Source organism: Macaca thibetana, chromosome 10, assembly GCF_024542745.1.
Source record: "Macaca thibetana thibetana isolate TM-01 chromosome 10, ASM2454274v1, whole genome shotgun sequence".
Classification (NCBI taxonomy): Eukaryota; Metazoa; Chordata; class Mammalia; order Primates; family Cercopithecidae; genus Macaca; species Macaca thibetana.
Window position 1 is genome coordinate 80,372,458 of NC_065587.1, and position 25,593 is coordinate 80,398,050.

Consider the following 25,593-nt stretch of genomic DNA (forward strand, 5'->3'; position numbering starts at 1 on the left):
GGGACCTAAAGGGGGTTGCCATTGCTGACTTGAATGCCTGGGTTTATATCCTGATCATTGTCCCTCCCGCTGTGCTCTCAGGCGATAGATGATTGGCTATTTCTTTACCTCCTGTTTTTGCCTACTTAGTATTTTAGTGAGCTCTCTGATTGGTCGGGTGTGAGCTAAGTTGCAAGCCCCATGTTTAAAGGTGGACACAGTCATCTTCCTAGCCAGGCTTAGGGATTCTTGGTCTAGGGAATCCAGCTAGTCCTGTCTCTCAGTCCCCCCTCTCAACAGAAAAACCCAAGTGCTATTGGGGATGTTGGCGACGACTGATCTAACTGCTTCCTGCTGAATTGGTGTGTAGTAGTGGTTGTGCAGCTGAGATTTCCTCAGGAGGGGTGCCTTCGATGTCATTAACATCAGAGCATGGGCTAGCAGGCCGGTCCAGGGGTCCACAGTAGATTTTAGTCATGGACTGCATCTGGGGCTCCATTTGAAAAACTATTTGTAGCTTTACAGCTTCAATTCTGGAAGAGACCAACTTAACAAGGAGGTTAAAGATACAGGGTCCAAAGAGGAATAACACTATTATAGCTGCTAGAGGTCCTAAGGAGGGGAGAATCCAGGGCATCCATTGGCTGAGGAGGCCCCAGGGTCCGGTGTTTTGAAACTCCTCTGCTCTACGTTGTATTCGATCTCGAATTTCTTTAACCTTCTCGGTGATGATTCCAGATTGATTAACATAATAACAGCATTCTTCCCCTAAAAATAAACAGGTTCCCTCTCTTTCAGCGTTAGCAAGTCTAAAGCTCTTTGATTTTGAAGGACTACTGCTGCTAGGGCAAGGTGACTATAGAGTCGGCGACCTGTTCCATGTCACCATTTAGTTCTTGAGATACTTTGTAGTAGAACTGAGTAGAGGTTGTGATACCGCCAATGCCAGTACCTAGTCCACCTAGTACCCCTGCTCTGATAACAAAAGGAAGAATGGGTACTCTTTTGTTGCGGGGCTTAGGTTCGACATGATTGTATAAATCTTGTTCAGTGTAGATGGTCATAGGGGGCCCTAAGAACGAGAGGAAGCACGTAGATTCTGAAGAGCCATTCAAATAACAATAGGCTGAGGTACCACAGACAAAAAATATTCCTGAGGGTAGGCAGACTCTTTGTGTGGGAGGAGTTACCCACCTGATGCATTGGGAGTTGGTTGTATCTACAGTATTGCTAAATTTTACATAAGTGAGATTTGAGGTATGGATTGTTTCCAGATTGGAAACAAGAGGTCCTACTAAAACAGAAGTGGTGTTTATTTCTGTGCTGAAGTTGTTCCATAGTTCAGGTACAGGGATTGAAATGTATGGCCTGAAATGCAGGGGATTATTTGGCACACTTCACAGGCCCTATCTGTTTGATAGTTTTGAAAAGGCTTGGTCCAGTAAATAATAATTTGGCCATCTGATGGGTGCTATCAATCACTAAGTGAAAGATTTGGTGAAAGGTTTTAAGTAATTTCCATTGGTTAGCTGCAGGCAAAAGTATTTTTCCTTCTTCGGTGGCTAGCCATCCTGAGGGGAGGAAACTGTCCTCGTGAGGTTCCCCATTCTATTTCTTCTTCTGAGTACTGGGGCTTGGTTTCCCGGAGGGGATTACCCCATACTAGGGGTCCTTCTATAATTTCTAATGGAGGGTCCTGCCTTGCAGCTCTTTTGGCTTCAGTATCCGCTTGGCGGTTACCTTCTATTTCCCTTTCCTTTCCTTTCTGATGACCCCAGGAGTGTAAGACTGCCACCTCTTTAGGCTTCTGTAAACAGCTTTATAATTTTCAAAATGTTTTAAAGTTTGTTTGTTTGTTTTCAATTGATATAATTTCCCTGGTAGTTTTAACCCTAGAAATTTTGGTTAATACCAACATCTAGGGAAAAGACTGAAACTTCCTCTTCTAAGTTATAAACACATTTTGTTTTCTCATAAATACTAAGTCTAACTCATTATGCCAGGAGGATTAATGGATACAGAGAAGAGGTAAAAAAAAAAAGGTCTCAAATAATAAACTCAAGATTTTTTAGGTTTCAGCTTTAACATGCATCACTCTGAGGCTGTTTTTAAGTGTTTTTAGTTATTGTATTTAATATTATTGTACATACTTAAGTATATTTTGCAGTTCATATGTAATTAATCCATAATGTGATCATATAAAATATAATATACATGCTATAATTTATAATGTATTTTATAACGTGAATATAGTTATTTTACAATTTATATAGTTGTACAAATTTTAGAATTATATTTAATTTTTGTATATAATCAATTGCTATTTATAACCTGTCTCTTTTTTAAAAAGTTGAAATTAATTTTCTAGAGTGTAGCTGACGTAATGAGATGTACTATAAAAAAACGGCTTTGTGATTTTTTACTTCCCACTTAGCCCCATGTCGTGTTGTTTGTTTTATTTTGATGTGAAATATTTTGCTTTTTTCTCTTTCCAATGCTGGCTTCCTCATTGTGGGCCCATCTAGTTAGTCAGGTCTCTGGGCCACATCAGGGAGTATTAAGAAAGTAGAGAGAATTAAGACACAGTTGGATTATATGATGAAGAATCTAACTGGAAAAAAAATTCCATTATCACCACCCTGGAAGCTGAGCTTTTTTCTTCACATCAAAGGAAGGGAGAGAAGGAGGGGAAATAAGTCTTCAAAATGGATTTCCTTTCAATTTCCACTTCAGTTCACTGTGGTTGGGTGTTTAGTACATTCCATACTCTCAGACCCTGAAAGAACTTGAATCTGACTTTCACACGTTGGGAACTTCAACTCAAGCAGATCTGACAGGAGAAGACAGACGCCCGAACAGATGCAGCTTGTGTAGAGACAGATTATTTTTTTAACCAAAAGTTGCTGATTTTTCTTCTAAAAAAACCTTTTCCCTGATGAGATAAGTTTTAAAGTGTGAAAATGTTGACATTTTTCTTTGCACATCACAGGTTTACTGTGCTTATTTTTATTTTTTATTTTTTTTTGTATCTAACGTAATCATCCTATGGTGACTCAAGAAGGCAATATTTAGATTCTGTCAAAACCCCTGGGCTATTGCCATGTTTTCTGAAACTTCTAGCATTTCACTGAGTGTACCAAGGGCCTTGTTTCCCCAATGTGTGAATTGCTGCAAATATTAAAACGTGGCCAATGCTGGAATCTTTATTGACAAGCTGATGAGGTTCATGTCCCCAGAGCTCCTTTCAAGTCTCACTACTCTTGTCAGAGAAATCACTACACCTGCTCCAAATTGCTACCTGCTGAGAAAATTAGAGCCTTACAGGCATCTGAAAAGGTTGTGAAAAAGAGGTGAGAATTCTGGACAAAGAAAGGAGATCTTCACATGCACAAGGTAAACTTAGTTGGTGTAAAATACGCATATGACCTTTTGTTCTGTATCTGACATGGAGAGAGATCTGAGAACAGAGATAATTATAGAGAAAATGGAGGAAAATGTTTGAAATGAGTATTCTCTCTGTTAGTCCAAGATCTACAGTTTCTGTAACCATGCAGCCAAACATACCACATAAGTTGGTTGAGTGACTTGTCCCTGAATGTAACAATGAGATAACAAAACCAAGAGAGAAAAACCCATATTCTCTGCCTCCATTTTCTTCTTTTTCTCAAGGACTTCATTTCCTTCTTTCTTTAAAGCAGGAGCCCCCAGAATGTGGTCCCTGGACCAGCCGTATCAGCATCACCTGGAAAGCTGTTAGGCCGACCAGTCTAGTGCCCTATCCCAGAACCCCAGGATCAGAAACTCTGGGGTAAAGCTCAGCAATCTGTGTGTTCCGAAGCTTGCCATATGTTCCCAATGCACACGAAAGTTTGCATGTCACTGCGCTAGTGTAGAGCATCAGCTGTCTCTGACTCAATTATTGATTTATTCTCATCAGCAAGCAATATGTCCTAGTATCTGCTACATTTTAAAGCAATTCTCCCATATCTTTATAACTTCTAGCTATCTTCCGTCTCTCTCCTCTCTCACATCACTATTTTTTTGCTTGTTAAAATGTTGTCTATAGACCAAGTTACAGAATGGGAAACCTCAGACTTCATTGCCTCATAGAGACACCGACTTAACAATCTAGTGCCCAAGAAGTCATTAGAAGTATTCCAGAAATCAGATAAAAAGTTGCAGTACCCCAGACATGTTCAAATCTAAGAACAGATGCATTGAAATGGCTGTAAAAATAATTTTATTTCACTCATAATAGTTCTCCACCAAACTAGCATGGCGTGATGCAATGGGGAATAAAAGTCAAGCACACGACTTCTCCATCAGGAGTGAAGGACAAGAGCTGAACATTTGTACACCTTTCTAGCTTTTAGAGGGACTGCCTAAGGGACTGGATTCTCTGCCTCACCTGAATCAGGGTGCTGAGTAGGAACTGGCATACTTTCTGTGCCTGGGGCTGCTGAGAACAAAAGAGAGTTCAGTGGCATATTGAAGCACCAGGAAACCTTCAGTATTGCAGACAGAAGCCAGTACAACTCAGGGCAACTAGGAGAGAATGTTCAGTTCATAACTTTTCTTCCAGGAGCAAAGAGGAGAAGAGTGAAATATGAAGCCAATGTTTTAATTTTGGGGGGAGATTTATTGCCTAAGGAATTACCTTCTATCTCCCCTGACTAGAAGCTATGATGGAACAGGTATACTTTGGTTACCTAGAAGCTGATGAACTCAAAAGAGAGCTCAACAGCTTGCTGCAGTGCCAGAGGGAACAAAAGATTACAAGTTTCTGAAATAAAAAAATAAAATAAAATAAAATAAAAAAGCTTGCAAACCACTCTTGGAAGTTACACATATAAATCAAGACAAGATGCATTTCCCAAAATATCTGAGAGTCCCCCGAATCTCTAGCTGAGAAGAGTGGGGAAGGTCTTCTGTACAAAACCAGTCCACAGAGACTGAAAAGAAGCAGTTTTTCCAAATGCAAAATTCCCACCAAAAAATAAGGCGTACAAACAAACAGAGAACCATGGCCCAATCAAAGGAACAAACTGGATATCCAAAAACAGACTATAAACAAACAAAGATTTATTAATTTGAATTATCTGACAAAGAATTCAAATTTTTTTTTTTTTTTTTTTTTTTTTGAGATGGAGTCTTGCTCTGTCGCCCGGGCTGGAGTACGGTGGCACGATCTCGGCTCACTGCAACCTCTACCTCCCTGGTTCAAGCAATTCCCTTGCCTCAGCCTCCCAAGTAGCTAGGATTACAGGCATGTGCCACCACACCCAGCTAATTTTTTTGTATTTTTAGTAGAGATGGGGTTTCACCATGTTGGCCAGACTGGCCTCGAATTGCTGGCCTCAGGCAATCCACCTGCCTAGGCCTCCCAAAGTGCTGGGATTACAAGCATGAGCCACCGCGCCTAGCCCAGTAATTTTCTTTTGAAAGGTCAATGCACTACAAAAAGCACAGACAGAAAACTAATGATAGCGAAAAAGAAAACACACACGCGCACACACACACACTCGCACACACACACTTGAACCAAACAAGACTATTAACGAAGAGAAACTATAAAAGAAGAATCAGACAGTAATTCTGAAGAATACATTCACTGAATTAAAGAAAAAAATACTACAGAAATTCAACAGTACGACTGATGAAGCAGAAGAGTCAGCAAACCCTTACGAGAGCTGAGCAACATACACATTATGAAAATTCCAGAATGAGGAGAGGGAAATGGGTAGAAAGCTATTTTTTTTTTTAAATGATGACCAAAAACATCCTACCATGAAGGAAAAGAAAATGGAAAACAAATATGGAAAATTTGATGAACTTCAAATAGGATAACCCAAAAAGACTCGCATCAAGATACATACAACAAAGCACTCAAAAGTCAAAACAAAGAAATAACCTTGAAAATGACAAGAGAATGTTGACTGTCACATACAAGGGAACTCCCACAAGCTTGTCAGTGAATTGCTCAGTAGAAACTTAAGAGCCCAGAAAGGAGAAGCATAATATATGCAAAATACTAAAAGGAATAAAAATGCCAGTAAAAATACTCTATCAGACAAAACTGCCCTTCAAAAATGAGAGCAAAATAAAAACCTTCCCAAATAAGCAAAAGCTGAGGATGTTCATCACTTCCAATCTGCCCTGTAAGAAATGCTAGAGGGATTTCTCCAAGTTGAACTGAAAGGATGCTAGACAGCAACACGAAAGCATATGAAAATATAAAGCTCTCTAGTCATGATAAATCTATAAACAAATACAAAATCTTACAGTATTGTAATGATGGTATGTAAATCACTTTTAATGGTGGTATAGAATTTAAAAGATAAAAGCACAAAATAACTATAAAACTATGTTAATGAATACAAAACATAAAAAGATGTAATTTGTGTCTGCAGTAACATATAGCAGGAGACGGAGATGCAAAGATGAAGAGTTTTTGTATGTTACTGAAGTTAAATTATCATTTTAAAATAGACTGTTATAACTATAAGAACTTTTAGGTAATTCCCATGGAAATCACAAAGAAAATACCTATGTAATCCCAGCACTTTGGGAGGCTGAGGCGGGCGGATCACCTGAGGTCAGGAGTTCAAGACCAGCCTGACCAACATGGAGAAACCTTGTCTCTACTAAAAATGCAAAAAATTAGCCAGGTGTGGTGGCACATGACTGTAATTCCAGCTACTCAGGAGGCTGAGGCAGGAGAATTGCTTGAACCCAGGAGGTGGAGGTTGCAGCAACCCGAGATCGTGCCACTGCACTCCAGCCTGGGTGACAAGAGCGAAGCGAATCTCTGTCTCAAAGAAAAAAGAAGATACACAAAGGAAACTGAGAGTGGAATCAGGATTGTCACCAAAAAAGAACAAAGGAAGGCAGCAAGAGAGGAAGAGAGAGGAATAAAAATAAATACAAGACAGAAGAAAACAATTAACAAAATGGCAATAGTAAGTCCTTTTCCATCATTAACTTTAAATGTAAATGGATTAAATTGCCCAATCAAAAAACATACAGTGGCTGAATGGGTACAAAAATGAGATCAAATGTTTTCTACAAGAGATTCACTTTAGATGTTAGGGCACACATAGCCTGAAAGTGAAAAGTTTAGAAAATATACTTCATGCAAATGATAACCAAAAGAGACCAGAAGTGACCATGCTTATATCAAACCAATAGATTTAAAGTCAAAATTTGTCACAGGAAAAATAAAAAGGACATCATATAATGACAAAACTGTAGATTCACCAGCAAGATGAAAAAATTGTAAATATGTATACATCTAACAACAAAATATCCAAAGAAGCAAATATTGACAGAATTGAAAGAAATAGTAAAAAAGAATGGTTGATTTCAATACTCAGTTTTCAATAATAAATAAAATAACCAGACAGAAAATTAATAGGAAGCCAGACTTGAACACTGTAGACCAATTAGACCTAACATACATACAGGGAATGTTTCACTCAACGAGAGCAGAACACATTCCTCTCAAGCATACATGGAACATTCTCCAGGATAGAACACATGTTAAGCCACAAAACGAGTCTTAGCAAATTTAAGAAGATAGAAATCATACCAAGTATTTTTTTTTTTTCTGGGCACAATAAAATAAAACTACAAATCAATAGCAAAAGGAAAACTGAAAATTTTACAAATATGTGAAAATTAAACAACACACTCTTGAACAACAAGCAGGTCAAAGAAGAAATCGCAATGGAAATTAGAGATTGGGCACTGTGGCTCACGCCCGTAATCCCAGCACTTTGAGAGGCCGAAGCGGGTGGATCACTTGAGGTCAGGAGTTCGAGAGCAGCCTGCCCAACATGGTGAAACCCTGTCTCTACTAAAAATACAAAAATTAGCCTGGCATGATGGCTAGTGCCTGTAATCCCAACTACATGGGAGGCCGAGACAGAAGAATCACTTGAACCCAGGAGGTGGAGGTTGCAGTGAGCTGAGATCATGCCACTGCACTCCAGCCTGGGCAACAGAGTGAGACTCTATCTGGAAAAAAAAAAAAAAAAAGGGAAATTAGAAATGCTTTAAGATAAATGAAAATTATAATACAACATGTAAAAACATGGTATGCAACAAAAGCAGTACCGTGGAAAGTTTACAGCAGTAAATACCTACATTAATAAGAAAGATTTCAAGTCAACAACTTACCTTTATACTTCAAGTGACTGGAAACAGAAAAAAAAATTACACACAAAGTTATTATAAGGAAGAAAATAATAAAGATTAAAGCAGAAATAAATAACCAGGAGAATAAAAAAGCAATAGAGAAAAATCAATAAAACTAATAGTTGTTTTTAATTAAAGATGAACAAAATTGACAAATTCTCAGACTAAGAAAAAAAGTAAAGATTAAATAACAAAAATCATAAATGGGAAGAGATATAACTGATGCCACAGAAATAAAAAAGATCATAAGAGATTACTATCAACAATTATATACCAATAAATTGGATGAGCTAGAAGAAATTGATACATGCATAGACACATACAACATACCAAGACCTACTCATGAAGAATAAAATATCTGAACAGACCAATAACTTGTAAAGAAATCGAAACACTAACCAAAAACCTCCCAACAAAGAAAGGCCCAGGACCAGATATCTTCACTGGAGAATTCTACCAAATATTTAAAGAATTAATGTTAATCCTTCCCAATACCAAGACTAACTCATGAAGAATAAAATATCTGAACAGACCTATAGCTTGTAAAGAAATCGAAACACTAACCAAAAACCTCCCAACAAAGAAAGGCCCAGGACCAGATATCTTCACTGGAGAATTCTACCAAATATTTAAAGAATTAATGTTAATCCTTCCCAAACTCTTCAAAAATGTCAGAGAGAAGGGAACACTTTCAAACTCATAAGAATAGCATAACCTTGATACCAAAATGAAAAGTGCTACAAGAAAAGAAAACAACAGACCAATGTTCCTAATGAATATTGATGCAAAAATCTTCAATAAAATACTAGCAAACCAAACTTGACAACACATTAAAAGGACCACACGCCATAATCGTGTGGAATTTTTTATTCCTGGAATGCAAGGATGTTCCAACATGTAAAAATTGATCAATGTAATGTACTACATTAACAGAACAAAGGTCAAAACCCACACAATTATCTCAATTGGTACAAAAAAGTATTTGACAAAATTCAATGCCCTTTCATGAAAAAACACTCAAAAAATTAGGAGAAGAAAAAAGTTACTTCAACATAATAAAGGCCATATGTGAAAATCCCACAGCTAACATTATACTCTATGGTGATACAGTAAAATGTTTCACTCCAAGATGAATAAAACAAGGTTGCCCACTCTCACAGCTTTTATTCAGCATAATACTGAAAGTTCTAGACAGAGCAACTAGGTAAGAAAAAGAAATGGAAAGCATCCCAATTGGAAAGGAAGAAGCAAATTTAGCTCTGCTCACAGATGACATAAGCTTATAGTTAGAAAACTCTAAGGATTATACACACCCACACACAATTAGAACTAATAAATGTAGCAAAATTGCAGGATACAAAGTCAATATACAAAAATCAGTTGCATTTCTATATATCAACAATGAACAATCCAAAAAGGAAATTAAGGTAACAATTTCATTAACAATAACAGCAAAAGGAATAAAACATTTAGGACCAAAATTAACTGAAAAGGCTACAGACTTGTACACAGAAAACTACAAAACATTACTAAAAGAAATTAAAGATACAAATAAATGGAAACACATCCCATGTTCATGGAGTAAAAGGCTTATTAGAATTAAAATATGCATACGTCCCAAAGCAACTTAATATTATTAAAAGTTCATACTACCTACAGATTCAATGCAAATCTTATCTAAATCTCCATCAAAATTCCATGATTTTTGCATAAATAGGAAAAAAATCCATCCTGGAATATATATGGGATCTCAAAACTTGCCTTGCATAGCCAAAGCAATCTGAAAAAGAAAAATGAAGCTGGAGGCCTTATACTCTCTGACTTCAAAATGTATTACAAAGCTACAGTAATCAAAACACTATAGCACTGGTCTAAATACGTGGAGACCAACAAAACAGAATAACGAGCATAGAAATAAACTCTTATGTATATGGTCAAATGAACTTTAACAAGGGTGCTAAGACTACATAACAGGGAAATGATAGTTTCTTCCACAAATATGACCCAATTTATTTTCTTTGTGACAATTGTCACTATGTAACATTATGCTATTTATTTTCTGTTTTACTACCTGTTGACCACCTCTACGTACACAATGCAGAATATAAGCTCTGTGAGGAAAGGAAACTCATCACTCTGTAATGTTCCCTGAGGTACTCCAGCTTCTAGAACATTGATATTAATTTTTTAAATGTAGATGAAATAAATGAAAGAGCACACCTTTCATTCTCTCATGCTCCCCCTGCTTCAGACTAAATGGCCCTTCCTATGCCTTTTATCTGGTTAGATCCTTTGGCTCTCATTGGGGCTCAAGTATTGCTTGCTCTGGGAAGCTTTCTCTACTTTTGTGAAATCTCTCTCTTGAAAACACACATCTCCTTTGTAGCACGTATCACAGTTGCTGTTTTCCTGTTTATGTGATTGCATTTGACTCATACCTGTTTCCCCAATGACAGAGACTTTTCATTTGTGTCACATCTTCCACCATCTCAATGTGCACAATAACTGCTCCATAGAGGTTTACTGACAAATCCCTCTAGTGGCTTGCTGTCGCATGCCTCTGCATCCTGGTTTTCCCAGGACAGCTCTGGTGAATGCCTCTTGCCCTGGCATCATTGTAAATAAAAGCATCCCAGTTTGGACGATTGATTATATGGTCACTCCAGTTATGCAACATTATATGGTCACTCCAGTTATGCAACACTGAAAATCCAGTAGGATTAAAAAATCTAATTAAATCACTTAAACATGATTAGCTTTTAAGCAGTATTTAAACATAAATCAACATTTTGAAACTGCAGGTCACCACCTAATAGTGGACCATGACTACTGTTTTGTATGTGTGAATCTGGATACACTAGAATAGCATATAAATCATTCAAATTGAACAACAAGTGGACCAATAAACGTTATTTGGGAATACTTTCTTTAAAATGTAGCCCTGGATGTGTAGGTCATAATGTAAATTACTTAGCTTTAGGTTGTGGGTTGAAGTGATGCTGAGGGTCCCTCCCAGATTTCACAGACGAGGCTGGTGCAGCCATCTCCTAGTTGCTTTGGGTGTTGGCTGCTAAGAGTTTGAAAATACCCTCTTCTCAGGAGACTTGTTCTCTAAAGAGCCCCGCCCCTGGAAAAACCTTGAAGTTTTCCTCTCTCCCCAGGGTCCAGTGATGACCAATCACTAAAAGGATAGTAAAGACCAGGCCCTGATCTCAGGGGGATCAACTATGCAGTACACTTTAAGTTCCAGAACTTTTTAGTGGGATCAGGCTGAAACCAGATTCCGTATGAGCCTATGTCCTTTCCCGTCTTCCTCCCCTGCCCCATCCTGCTTCCTTCACTCCCACACAGGGTCCTCCTGAAAAGCCTCTCTCAGCACATCTCTACAAAAATCCACATTTCGAATTCTACGAACTTAACCTAAAACAGCTGTCATTTTAAAAATATGAAAAAAGGCTGAGCGCAGCGGCTCATGGCCTGTAATCCCAACACTCTGGGAGGCCGAGGTGGGAGGATTGCTTGAACTCCGGAGTTCGAGACTAGCCTCGGCAACATAGCAAGACCCTGTCTCTAAAAAGAAGAAAAAATAAAGTATTAAAGAAAATAACACTCCATAGTCTATATAGTTTAATCAATCAATATGAATACATTATTTTCAAATGATGCCACTCTAAATTTACGGGAGTTTTCATTTTCTGCATATTCTCTAGAAAACGTGTAAATTTTTACATGGAAATCTTGAACAAGCAAAATGCTGTATTGTTTTTTGAACCAAGACTCAGGTAAACAGGTGTGCCAGCCATCTGTCAGCATGTTGGGGATGCTCTTCCCTAAAATGTGTCAGTCTAGACATCAGTTCAGATAAGACTCGAAAACTACAATGCATTGAGGAACATAGGATCAAAGATGAAGCCCTGTTTTTTTCTAGAAGCCAAAGCAGGTAAATGTAGGTGAATGGCAAGGCTGCTTTGGAAAATGTGACTTTGGAGTTAGCCGTGCTTTTTCACTGAAGAGTCCTCCCACTTCATCCTCAGACAGGTGATGAACAGGCAGTCAATGCAGATTCCCCACTCCCAAAGTCATCAGGGCCACCTGCCAGCCAGCCCACGCAGCCTCTACTGGGTCCCTGCTGGGTGCCTGGCTCCATCACCTCACGCTGCTCATTGTTTGACAAATGCCAAGGCTTCTGTGATGATGCATCTCTCCTGGGGTTCATGGAACAGTGTCCAGACAAGAGAAAATAAACCACAGGCTCTGAACAAGAAGAACAAATGGGAGATTTTTGTACCAGTTGAAAACAGGCTCTGGAAAACATACACAAGGGGAACAAGCACACCTTAGCCACACCATCGTGACATTTCATTTGGAAACTTATTTATTTATGGAGAACTCACCTTTGAAAGGCATTCAAACTGTGTTTTTAGTTTTTGGGGTGTGTGTGTGTGTGTGTGTGTGTGTGTGTGTGTGTGTGTGTGTTTACCAATATCACTAGGCAGGAATCACCTGGGTTTGCTGCAGGTTTTGAGAGAAAAGGGAGTAGAAAGAGCAAGGGAAAAGGAAGAGGCTACTGTTGAATCAAAATTAGGATTCTTAGAAACTCACAAAATAGCCACTAAGTAACCAGAGTTAATTAGCCCAATATTCTGCACAGAACAAGAGCTCCTCATTCCCTCTCAGTATCCCTTCCTAATTAGAAGCCAATTATCAGGATTTGCTAAATAAATTCTCATTCCTCTGAACAACGAAACATGATATCAAAAAAGAGACAGATCTTTATGGTTTGATATGAAATATGCTCCAAGATACAATGTTTAATGAAAAAATAAAATTAAAAAAAGCAATGTGCAAAACATTTGTGGCATAGCAACCAAGAATCACTTTAAATATGTGCATATATAAAATATCTGTACGTATAAATGTGTGTCATATATGTATAATATAATATTCTATATGTATAGAGACACACACACATACACGTGTATTTTGAGAAATTAGGAAGCAGATGTGGGAGGGAGATCCTTTTCACTGTTTGCTCTTTTCCTGGAATTTGTATTTTCCTGTATACTTCTATTACCTATTCATAAGCATTTAAAAAGACTGCAACCCACAAATCAAAACCACCAATAACATGCTAAACAATATGATTTTGGCTGTGAAAAATGGGTGATTAAATACTGCTGATCATATTTGCAAAGCCAAATTCTTTATGTATGTTATTTATTGGAATTCCTATAGGTGCTTTGAAAATATTTTGATGATTTTTCCTTCCCAGGATACCATAATGGGTTCTTAAACTAGAACTGGTATGTTTTAGTACAGTGCTCTTAACGAGACATCTGTATTTCCTGATTCAAAATTGAACCCTTAGACAAAATGTGTGCAGAGGGAGAGCCCAGATTTTCCCACCCCCAAAATAATTCCAAGGCTGCCTTGGAGAGAGATTGTCTTGAACCATGGATCAAAGTCACACTTGATCCTTATGAGGAAAAGACTAAGTAACTTTGAATAAATAAGGTATTTATCTCTTTGTAAGAAAGAGGGATTCTGAGATAGATGAAGACTTTGAAGTTCAGATTGATTAATACTGAATTGTATTAAGGAGTGGCATTCTTAATCTTTTCAAAAATATTAGGAATAAAAACTGGAATCTCTGAAATGTTTGCTTGAGCACAAAGTGTAGCACAGGCCTAGAAATTCTCAAGGATGTAGCTGCTAAGAGCTAAAAATATCTTCCAGGGGAGGCTGTGCAGAGAGAGAGTAGGGGGGAGGAGGTGGAGAACCTGGAAGAGCAGCCATCTGAGCAGATTTCACACGATTAATAGGGGGTTTGTTGGCTGGTGGACTTTAAAAATAGAACCTCATTTCTGAGGGGTGGGTGCCCTGCTCCAGAGCCCTAAAAGGAGCCTGCTGAGAGGGATGATTAAAATGAAAGATTGTGCAGCTTTAAGGAAATGTTGGCCTAAAGAAATGGCACCGATTACTGATGCTCCAGCCACCTTCTAAAAGGTTTCTGCAAATTGCTTTCCTTGGATGAAATACCAAATATCTGTTCCCAAATGTTATGAAGCAAAATAAATCACATTCCATTGACACATCCAATATGTCGTATCAGAGACCCCGAATCCAAACAAAGCCAAGCTGCTGCTACCTCCGAGCTATTACATTTCTTTCTCTTGCTTTTGTATTAAGGCTGCAAGATGAAAACTTGTTCCTTGCAAACAAACAACAATTATCTCTGCCTCCTCCCTGCACTGGAGGAGAAATCGAATCAGCACCTAACAAGATTTCAGAATTCAAAAGTAACTCAAAGAATTTACTCCAACCCCCAACTCTTGTAAATAAAGATGGCGAATCCCAGAAAGCATAAACCACTTACCCAAAGCCACTTTGCTAAAGAGCAACACAAGCAGAACTAGAATCCAGATCACTCAACTCTCAGCTTATCAATAAATACCCCTTTTGTTAAATAGGCATACACTGAAGCATTCAAGGTAGTATTCCTTTCCAAGACTTCGCATAAAACAAAAGTTTCAAGAAAAAGGTGATTTTCAAGCAGTAGCAAGTGCATGAAAGTGGCATTTTTCTGACATATGCAGTGACACGATCTCGGCTCGCTGCAACCTCCACCTCCCTGGTTCAAGTGACCCTTGTGCCTCAGCCTCCTGAGTAGCTGAGATTACAGGCGCCTGCTACTATGCCTGGCTAATTTTTGTATTTTTAGTAGAGACCGGGTTTCACTATGTTAGTCAGGCTGGTCTCAAACTCCTGATCTCAGGTGATCCACCTGTCTCGGCCTCCCAAAGTGCTGGGATTACAGGCATGAGCCACTGCACCCAGCCTTTTGTTGCATTTTATAGATGAAAATACTGAGGAGCAGTGCGAGTGACAGTATTTATTCAGGTATAGAAGTTGCTGTTGGATCACATTCACCAGCAGGTATGCCCATCTCTCAACTACTGCAAGTATTGGCTGCTAAGAACTAATGGCTGCCTCCTTCTCCAGCAAATACGCCTGTTCTGGAAATGCCTGAGAGAGTGCCAATGAATAATTGATACGGGCTACAAAAGGCCAGCCATCTTGCTTCAACTGTGTGGTTTCAGTCACACTCCAGAGCTCCCCTTGTGATCAGACTGAGGCTAGACTCCAGCTGGGACCACTTCCTTATTCAACTCGTTCCTCTGCCCTTCTCTGCCCCTGCAGGTTTGTCCTGAGACCCTGCCTTCGATAAATCAAGTGCTTCTAGGAAAGCTGACCAGAAACCTTAAGTGAGTGTGTAGGAGAGACAGCAAATGCCAGATAGCAAGTTGTGATAGTCTACATCTTTTCCATCTCATTTTCACTTTGGTCTCCATGCAAACGTGTAAAGAGACTGGGAGTTCTGCATATTTCTGCTGTGAGCAGATGCTTGTGATCTTGTTTGGTAATGTAGAATATTTTCCAGCTTTTCTGCTTAGTCACATGCATTCTGAGTTGTCTATTCGATTTTGCCGCACCCTTTCAGTCATCTTTAAATTTTTCCTAAAAACAAATCAGCAAAGAGAAGATTTCTTTCTTCTTCTTCTTCTTCTTCTTTTTTTTTTTTTTTTTTTTTTTTGGTATGGTAATGAATAAACAAGCAAAGAAACAGACATGCAGGCACAATGAGAATTCTCAGTCACTGACATGTAATGGAGCTTGGGGTGGCTCCCTTGCCCGATAACGAGGGCTGAGACTGTGATTTATCCAGCAGATCAAGAGCCCTCAACAGATATTTAGAGTGACAAAAAGCTCAGCAGTTTGCTCAGTTGAGATTCATTGGCTGTAAGAAACAAAAAACGACTCTTCCCAGCTGATCCCAGTGTGACCGTTAATTTTAGATGTCAGCTTGACTGGATTAAGGAATACCTAGAAACCTGGTAAAGAATCATCTGGAGGTGTTTCTGTGAGGGTGTTTCCAGGAGAGATTGGCACATTTATCTGAGTGGAGTAGGTACAGAAGATCCACCCTCAATGTGGGCAGATACCCTCCAATCTGATGGAGGCCCTAAGAGAATGAAAACAGAGAAAAGACAAATGTGTCCATCTATCTGCTGGAGCTAGGTTGCACTCTTCCTCTCCTGTCCTTACACAATTCCAGGCTGCCTAGCCTTTAGACTCCAAGATTTACATCAGTCCCCCAGCAGGTTATCAGGCCTTTGGCCTCAGACTGAGTTATACCATCAGCTTTCTTGGTTCTGAGGTCTTTGGACTTGGACTGAGCCATGCCACTGGCATCTCAGGGTCTCCAACTTGCTGATGGCCTGTTGTGGGACTTCTCAGCCACCCTAATGCCATGAGCCAGTTCCCTAATAAATTCTCTCTCATACTTATATTTCTATGTCTGCATCAGTATATTCTCTTGGTTCTGTCTGGAGAATCTAGATTAATATACCCAGCAAAAATGGTATTTATTGATAAGGTATGGGGAAGCTCAAAGGATTGGAACAACAGATATGGAGAGAGTATGGAGCAGACAATGCTGTGCAGCCTTGTTTGAGGGCTGCTACAGAATGTTCTTCCATTTGCTCTTTGGATTCAAAGTTCAGGTAGAGAGTCCAGCTAGCCAAGTTGAGGTCACAGCCTCACTGCTTGACTGTATTGGATCAATGAGAGTAGAGATCTAGGCAACTGGCTGTCTAACTCTGGCTGCATATTAAAATCACTTGTTAGGGGCTCTAAAAAAAACCTGATACTTAGGCCACACCGCAGGTTAATTAAATCAGACTATCTGGAGGTAGAACCAAAGCGTTTGGTATTTTTAAAACCCCCAAAGTGATTTAATCATTAGCCAAATTTGTAAAATACTGATATAGAGAAAAAGCCTTCAGAGAGTACTTGAAGTCTTTTGTAGGAGGACAGGACACAATGCTTAATTAACATCATGGCGTGACTATAACAAACTGGACAAAAAGATAATTTTCCAAAAGAAAATTGCGTTACATTTAAGAAGCAGGAGGACGAATACTAAATCACAAATCAATGAGTCAGTTAAAAACAGACAAAGATCCATTGCACAGGCAATCTAGTTGAACGTTGTTCTAACACTTAGAGTAAGGTCTAGCACATAAGAGATGCTCAATAAATATTTACTGAATAAATAAGTAAATGAATAATGAGAGAGTCTTGAAATGTCATGTATCATGTAACTCCACCAAGAGAATTACCTGTTTTTCTTGTTTAATCCAAGAAACCTTCTATAACAGATTAAAAGGAGCAAACTTTGTTCAAAAAGAGGATAAAACAAAGAGATTGGGGAAATAAGCAATGCATTTATGAAAAATTATTATAAAATTTCTGGAGGCTTATTAAGTTTTGCACTGCTCTACTAGACCCTAACGTTTTGCCTAACATTACTGTTGATAATCACATTCTGCTGATCTCAATTTGCTATACTATACTCTTTTTTGTTTACATTTCTAATACTATCATCTGCTTTGACTAGTCAAATATAGGCCATCTGGTTCATCTTTCTAACACCTTGCTACTGAAAGTGTAATTGGTGGGCTCATAGTGCCTTCCTGAAAGTGCTAGAAATGGAGAATTCAAGGCCCTATCTTAGACCTACTGAAGGAGCATTTGTATTTTAATAAGATCCACAAGGGAACCATATGCACATTGAAATTTGAAAAGAACTGGCTAGCACAAATGGCTCATATGCCTAAAATGGCTGATTGTACCTGTCATTCAAACCCACTGGGAAGAAGTATGGGAACATGGTATTCTGAGCATGGTGCCCTTGATTGCTGCTACCAACTCTAATCAATCTGCCTCTCCTAAGACAAATAGCAAATGAATGCAGTGAGGCTCTGGCTTCTGCTGGGGTCCTGGGCATAGAGAATTGTGTGGATCTTTTGACCTCATAATATGAACAAGTAAAATGATAAACAGCATCATAGCCTAGTTAAGAACCTAAAAACAGAAAATTCTGGGGAAAGACTGAGCATACAAAGATCTGGGGTCCCTTAAGGGAGTACTGATGTAAATTCAGTATGAACGTGCCAAATTCCCAAAATGCCAAGTGGGAGATGAACAAGGAAGCTGAGTATTTCCTTCCTTAGGGGAGAGAGACTACGGGGATATAAGAGAGGCAGCAGGTGCCAGCCTGCCTGATTCTACACTGCAGCTCAGGGGGACAGAGGCGCCTGTGCTTTCCATGACTGTAGGATCCCTGCTAGGATACTCTAGCCACCACGCTAGAATTCCAAGGAGCCATCAAAGGAAAATAACAAGCAAACTATGGGAACCCATTAGCCAGAGAGAAGATCAAGTGGAACTCTCAGGACTTACACTCAGCAAAATGGAATTATTAGAGCAGAAAAAAAAAAAAAAAACCAACCCTGAATTAGAAAATAAATTAAAGGTATTTTAAAGGAGATTTGTGTATATCTTACGCAGTAGATTCATTCAAAGAGAAAATGGAGCTGCTGAGATTCACATCAGCAGACTTGGAAGGTCAATCTGAGAACTTCTCAAGCAGACAGCATCTACCAGGAGACAGATGTCATGAGAGATCCACAGAATGGAATCAGTGGCCTAAAATGTGAGTAATAGTAGTTGCAGAAGAACAAAAAGGAATGCATAGAGGAAAACCAACAATAAATACTAGAAGAATAATTCCCAGAGATAATGAAAACCTGAAGTAGCACATTTTAAATGTTCACTAAGATTCAAGCTGGATTTTAAAAAAAGACACATCCATATGTACATCATGAATAAATTCCTGATTTCTAAAGAAAAAGAACATCGAAAGTCAGAAAAAAGGAATTCACTGTAAAATAATACCACCAACAGTGGAAGGAAATGGACAATGGAACAGCATCAACTTATATCCAGCCAACATATCATTTATCTGTCAGGGTAAACAAAAGCTACTTGAGGAGAGAAAATAATTTGGAAAGAATAAAACTGAAATACGCCAACTGAGAAAAGTGCTAAAAAGACTCTATCCCAAAGACAAGTGAAAAAATTCAGAAACCTGAAAAGATGAGTGAGCAATGATTATGTATACACAAGCTGCACGTACATATGTGTGTATATATTGGCATGAAATATTTATACAAGCTCATATATATTCAGCTATATAGGTAAACATGAACAATGTTCATAACTGAATAAGAATAGGTTATATTGCAATGTGTACTATCAGAAATTAATGACGATAATTAAGAAAATAAAGAAATAAAATTAAGAAAACATTAATTTTTTAGAAAGTTAATAAATACTAGATCTCATCTGTCAAGTCTAGGAGAAATGGTTACCAGGGAAATAGCAAAAACATTTCAGCATCTCTTTAGAGGAATTACAAAAGGAAGGAAGAAGAGTGGAAGTATCTTTTTAAAATTTCATTTTATTGGAATGAAGCAAAATAGAAAGAAAACTGACGATTTTTTTCCCTAAGGAGGAGGAAGAAATCTCCTTTTTAAAGGATAGTAGGTACTGGTATCTGATCATTTAGATCAAGAAAATAAAAATTAACCATCAATAACAAGGGAGAAAAAATTAGGCTTTCCCAAGCTGGCAAAGAGAGAAAAAGAAAAAACTGCTCAAGTAAAACACAGAAAAAGAAGAAACAGCTATATGTCCAAAGGTAAATCTAAAATAAGATAAAAGTCATATAGCAAGTATATCAGTCACCATATAAAAGGTAAAAGAATAAGATTTCATCATTAAAAGGCAAAGGCAACCCATTTCTTTGTAAAACAAAACACAGTTGGTTGTTATATATAAGAAATACTTAAATTAAATTTAAAATAACATAAATATAAATGGAGTGAGCAAAAAGATACCCAGAAAAATGGACACAAAAGGGCAACAAAAGTGACAATATCAACAAAGTAGAATTTAAGCGTGGTAGAACCAGACAGGCACCAAAGGGACATGATACAGTGAAAAACAGCACAATTGGAGATGATACAGCCGTCATAACTGATGTGAGGCAATCACCATAGCAGCTCAAATCTTAAAGCAATTTTATTTGGAATGCAAGGAGAACTTGCTAAAAATATAATTATGATGAAAACATCAATATCCTTCTCTCAAAACTGAAAGATCTAGTGAAAAAATAGAAAACAGAGAAAATAAAAAAATACAATTAATAAACAACTTGATATGAATTACATCTTATCCTTTGAAAGTACTTTTAAAAATACTCCTAGAATAATTTTAAAAGTTGATCATATATGTGGTCACTGGGGAAAAAGAAAAACAGAAAAGTGTGTAAGTGAACAGCTTTTATAAACTACGTTTTCTCATAATAAGCTAATAAAACTAGAGATAAATGATTGATGACAAAAAATCTTAATGACGTGACAACAATGAAGGAGCATGCTTCTAAATATTCTTTGATCAAAAAGGAAATTAAAAGGGAAATTAAAACCTGTACAGAGGTCAATGAAAAGGAATATGTCATCCATAATAAAACCTGCAGAACAAATCAAAAGCTATCTTTAGAGGAAAATTTATAGCCTTAATTGTCTTCATTATTGAAAGAGATAACTGGTTTAAAAAGTAATTTTTCATCTCAAAACTGAAAGATGAACAGCAAAATTAAACAACAGTTAAGGAAATTTTGAATATTTTAAAATGGGGGAAAAGAAGAGACAAATGATTTCAAAAACTTGTCCTTTGAAACATTAATAAAATAGATGAAATATCTCATGATTCTGACAAAGAAAATTTTGAACAAAAGCAAAAGCAGATGGAACAAGGAATAAGAAAGACACAGCCACAAACACAAGAGATTACAATTGTGGTGAGAAAATACTATGTCTAACTCTATGGCAACAGATAAAAATGAATCTTTTTTTTAGCAAAATATCTCTAGCTTACTGACTTTCACAATTTTTACCCTTATTTCACCATTTTACTCTCTTGTTTATATATCTCGTTTTAACCAAGCACCTTCTCTTCTATGCCCAGCTCCCCTACCTTTAATTGGCACATTTTTCTTCAGTCGAGAGCCATTTAATTTGACTGGCCTACTGTGTGTCTGAGAGGAGAGCTCAGTATGCGCTGGTTCTCTGCTCTTATTTTCATACTTTCTTCCAAGTTGATGGAGCATCTCTTGCATGCACCCCATTGAGGCCATGCGTGGCAGCTCTCGTCTCCTTAAATATTTCATAGCACTTTCACATTCATTGTAGTATAATCTCACATAGTTCTTTTTTCTATTTTTTAAGTAGCAATTTTTAAGATTTTAGACTGAAAAGTAAATGTTATATTCCAGGTGATAGTTTTATATGAAAAGTAAAATGAATTATTTTGACAAGCTAAGTGAGAGGAAGTTTTTCACTAGTTTTTAATTATCAAAGACATTCACACACACACAGAAAGAGAGAGAGAGAGAGAGAGAGAGAGAGAGAGAGAGAGACATTCAGGATACAGCTAATTATATTATCTCACCAGGAAGATAGGTCAGCCATGATTTTCAGCCTCAAGAGACTTAGGATCTAGTAAAAGTGCTTAGAACTTAGTGAGATTTTAGAAGTTGCATAACAGTTTATATAACTAGTAGGGACCTAACTGATAGGAGGAATGTACCTCTGAGATTCCCGTTTTCCTCAAACTTAGACATTCTCTTATGTGGATCACATACTTTTCAGGTCACTCTAAAAATAGTCTCAACTTCCAGAGAGAAAAAATATGTAATATAATCAATACTAAATGTTCACTCTCTGTTTAGTGTTTGCGGTGTAACAAACCACTCTCAAATTAATAGTTTAAAATAATGACAAATTATTCAGCTCACAATCTGTGGATCAGCAATTTAGGCTGGGTTTGGCTGGCTTGGGAGTTCTGTGGTTCTCACTGAGCATTTGCAGGTCAGTTCTTGCTTGTACAGGAGTTTGACTGGGGCAACTGGGTTGATCAAGATAATAAAAATTAACCATCAATGACAAGGGAGAATGAAGTAGGCTTTCCCAAGCTAGCAGAGAGAGAAAAAGAATAAACAGCAAAAGTAAAATAAAGAAAAAGAAGAAACAACTATATGTCCAATAGTAAGTCTGGTTTATGTGATCTCAAATCATGCAGCAGGATAGCTCATTCTTTTTAATGTGGTAATGGGCAGGGTTTGTGAAAGAATCAAAGTGTGTGAAGCATCTTAAGGCACAGACTTGAAACTGGTGCAGCGCCATCGCTACTAAATTCTATTGGCTAAAGGAAGTCTCAAGGCCTTTCCAGATGCAAGGGGTGAGGAAAGAGACTCTTAACAGGAGAAGCTGCAGAGAGACATTTCAAAGGTATAGATACACAGCAGAGAAGGATTATGACCTTTTTGCAACTCCAGTAACCTACATCTCATTTCCATACTGTGGATGCATGCCTGGCCCACAGGAAACGTTCTCTGTGCCTATTGTCAGTTCCATTCAATCGCACACCCTCTTGCTTCTCCAGGTAGGAGTCAGGCATCAGTCCCTGTGCCTCCCACCTTTAAATTCCATAGGCATATGTCAGGTTTTCCCAGTGGAGCTCCATAACCAACCCTTCTCCTTTACTTCCCCAGTACCTTTCTTCTGTGGTGGGGGAAATTCATGCTTTCCAACAATTCTCTCCACTATCAGCCCTCCTCAGCCTCTCTTGATCACCTTGTCTCCATTTACGGATGATGTGCTAAGGGCTGAAAAACTAGTTTTATGGGCTTCTTAGTTTGGGCTCCTGTAGAAGCAAGAGGGGATGTGAATGAAAGATTAGTTAATGAGATAATCTCAAGAAACACAGATTGGAGAGAGGGAAAGAGAGACAGGGAAAAGAAGAAAGCCAGTGCAAGGTGTATTTTTCAATACGGTTATCACTGTGGCCAAAAACTCTGGGAGTCAGTGTACAGTACAGATTTTAAAGTTGTCCCACCAGGGATTGAGAGGGCTGGAGCACTTATACACCCATCTATGTATCAACACACCATTTTCTACAATCTATCCAGCATAAACCGAGCGCTGCTCTGGGTGAGGGGTGGTTAATTCCCTGGCGCTTCCAGCCTGCTATGAAGATGTGTAGGCAGAGCAGGCACCAACAGCCAAAAAAAAAAAAAAAAAAAAAAAATCCAGCAAGAAAGAGAGGTTCTGGCAGTTGGGAAGTCAGGCCCATTTACACTGAAGTGATAAGAGTGAGATGTGGTGATAGCTCCCTGGCTGTCATCCTTGTCCTCTGTCAATGTGTAGCAACACCATCTAACTCCAAGGCAACAGGAAACATGGAAGTTAGTATTCTAACATAAATGCAATACTCTCAAAATGTCGTTCTCTTAGTCTCATCCTCTCCCAAAAGCCTCTTGTATCCTTCTAGCTGATCCCTAATTTTACCAGTTATCCATATTTGCATTCCTGTTGTTCAGATAGCCTTTAATCCTGGTACTGAGATTCATTGCTCTCACTTTTTCCTTTACCTGTATTCTCTATTACCATAGATTATCCTTGGAAACATCTTCTCTGATATATATCTTTGCATCTACTACATGGTCTGGCCCACAGTAGAGGCTCAACAAGTATTTCTGGAATAAATGAATTAATAAGCGAGATTCATTATTCTTTGCAATCGGGCATCTAGGGTATTTTCCATGACAATACCAAACACAAAATATGGCTGTGTATTCTCTTCTAGGTTGCCTTGAGAGGTGCAGGTTCTCATTACCTGAAAGTGTGGATTAGTTTGAACCAGCGGTTTATCATGGAAGAAATTCAACCTGACAACTCCCATTTGTCATGGTCATTGTATTTCCTGCAACTTTTAAAACTTTACTGAAGGTCTACGCCTATCACTTTCTATTTGGTAAGCATAGATTTCCATGAGTTTTATGCATTATCTAAGACTAAGAAACTGCATTTCTGTCTCCCACCACCTTGCCCCCCTCTTTCTCTCTGCCTCTCTCCCTTCTGTCTCTCAGCACACATACAAACATAACAATTGAATTATGCTTTTTCATGTTGTTGTCTCTGCCAAGAATTTTATTTTACTCTCATCATTGTCTATACACCTCAGTTGTTTTTAGTAAACTTTCTATTGAGGTAAAACACACAAATAGAAAAGTACACAAATCATGAAAACATAACTCGGTGAATTTTCACAAGTGAACACACGTGCTCAATCAGTGCTCCTTCCCCAGTCATGGGAAATCCAGCAGTGCACTCCAGGGCTCTTTCTGTTGAGGGCCCCTCACTCTTCTGGGAAGACCTGTGACAACCCCACTAAGGCTCTCTCTCCCATATAGTTTATGTCCAGGGTATGGAAATCCCCGGGGGACCCCCTTCCCTGGGGAAGACCGATCTCTGGCCTCTGCTCTGCTCCGTCTTCCTATCATGGCATTCGTTTTGTTTTCCCATTGTGACTGCTATTAGCTGACCTTCTTACTATCAACTATTGTTAGATCTCTGTCTATAAATGTATGTTACTTCCCTCGCTCTCTGCAAGTTCTTTAAGTTTGTAGACTGGAATTTGTTTGAAGGGATTCTGTTACACGAAGTAACTTCCCCATGAGCAGCCTTCACCTGTTCTTTGCATAGGACACTCTTATCTTTTTGGAAGGAAGTGCCACAATGCTTCAGTCTAATTCACACTGTATTCCCTGTGCCTCAGACAGTGCTTGGTTCAGTGTCTATGTGCAAATAGTTGCTCATTTAACGTGGGATAAATATTTGCCTGGTTTGAATGTTAGAGATTTTTGGTTTCTTCCTAATCTTTGAATGCGGGCAACTCTCTTAGCCAGACAGGTTTATGAAGTGGAGGGTGTGCAGTGGCTTATTAGGTGAATACATAGCAAATTGGGTCAGCCAGTTGTATGAAAATGATGGTGTTGTTTTGTAAGAGTTTTCTGCTAATTTTCTACAGTCCAGCCCAAAGAATCACCTGTCAGCTTTAAATGTCTCCCCACAATGCATACATGCATAGCTCCCCACAAACATCCAGTGAGTATCATTCTGTACAGTGGACCCTGATGAACAGCTGCCAAGCTGGGGGCCACTTCCTCTTGTGAATCCATACTGCCTGGGCTCCAAGCCAGTTCTCTAGAGCAGGGATGCAGGCCATGAAAAGGAACAACCGTAAAGATCAAGTCTTCAAACTATCTTTCCTTTAGCCCTCTACCCCATGGGGACAGATGGGCCAAGTAGCCTATTTCAGGGATCTGTTCTCCTTTTCTGACTACCACCACATTCCATTTCTCTATTATTTCAATAGGATCCTCTACTATGTTTTCAGAGAACACCATATCCTGCTGAAAATTTAAATGTTTCTGTAATTATTTTTGGCATCTTCCTCTGAATTAGTCTAAATTTATTTAATCTTGAGCTAATATTCTCTATTGTCTTTAGTCACAGGCTTCAGCAATCACCAGTGTATCTAGTTGCAGGTCTCTTAATTTATACTATATTCTCCTATCCTCAGCAGACATCAGAGAGAAATGTCAGT

The 25,593-nt window shown here is 38.4% G+C and overlaps 1 protein-coding gene across 1 annotated transcript in view; it reads right to left on the reverse strand.

Annotated features, from left to right (window-relative positions):
• Positions 1-319: 319 nt before the first annotated feature.
• The window catches only part of LOC126964129 (syncytin-1-like), a 50,690-nt gene continuing 25,416 nt past the window's right edge, over positions 320-25,593 (reverse strand). The window contains 3 exon segments of the mRNA XM_050806943.1: positions 320-777; positions 780-827; positions 830-1,374. Coding sequence (XP_050662900.1) covers positions 320-777; positions 780-827; positions 830-1,374 — 1,051 coding nt within the window.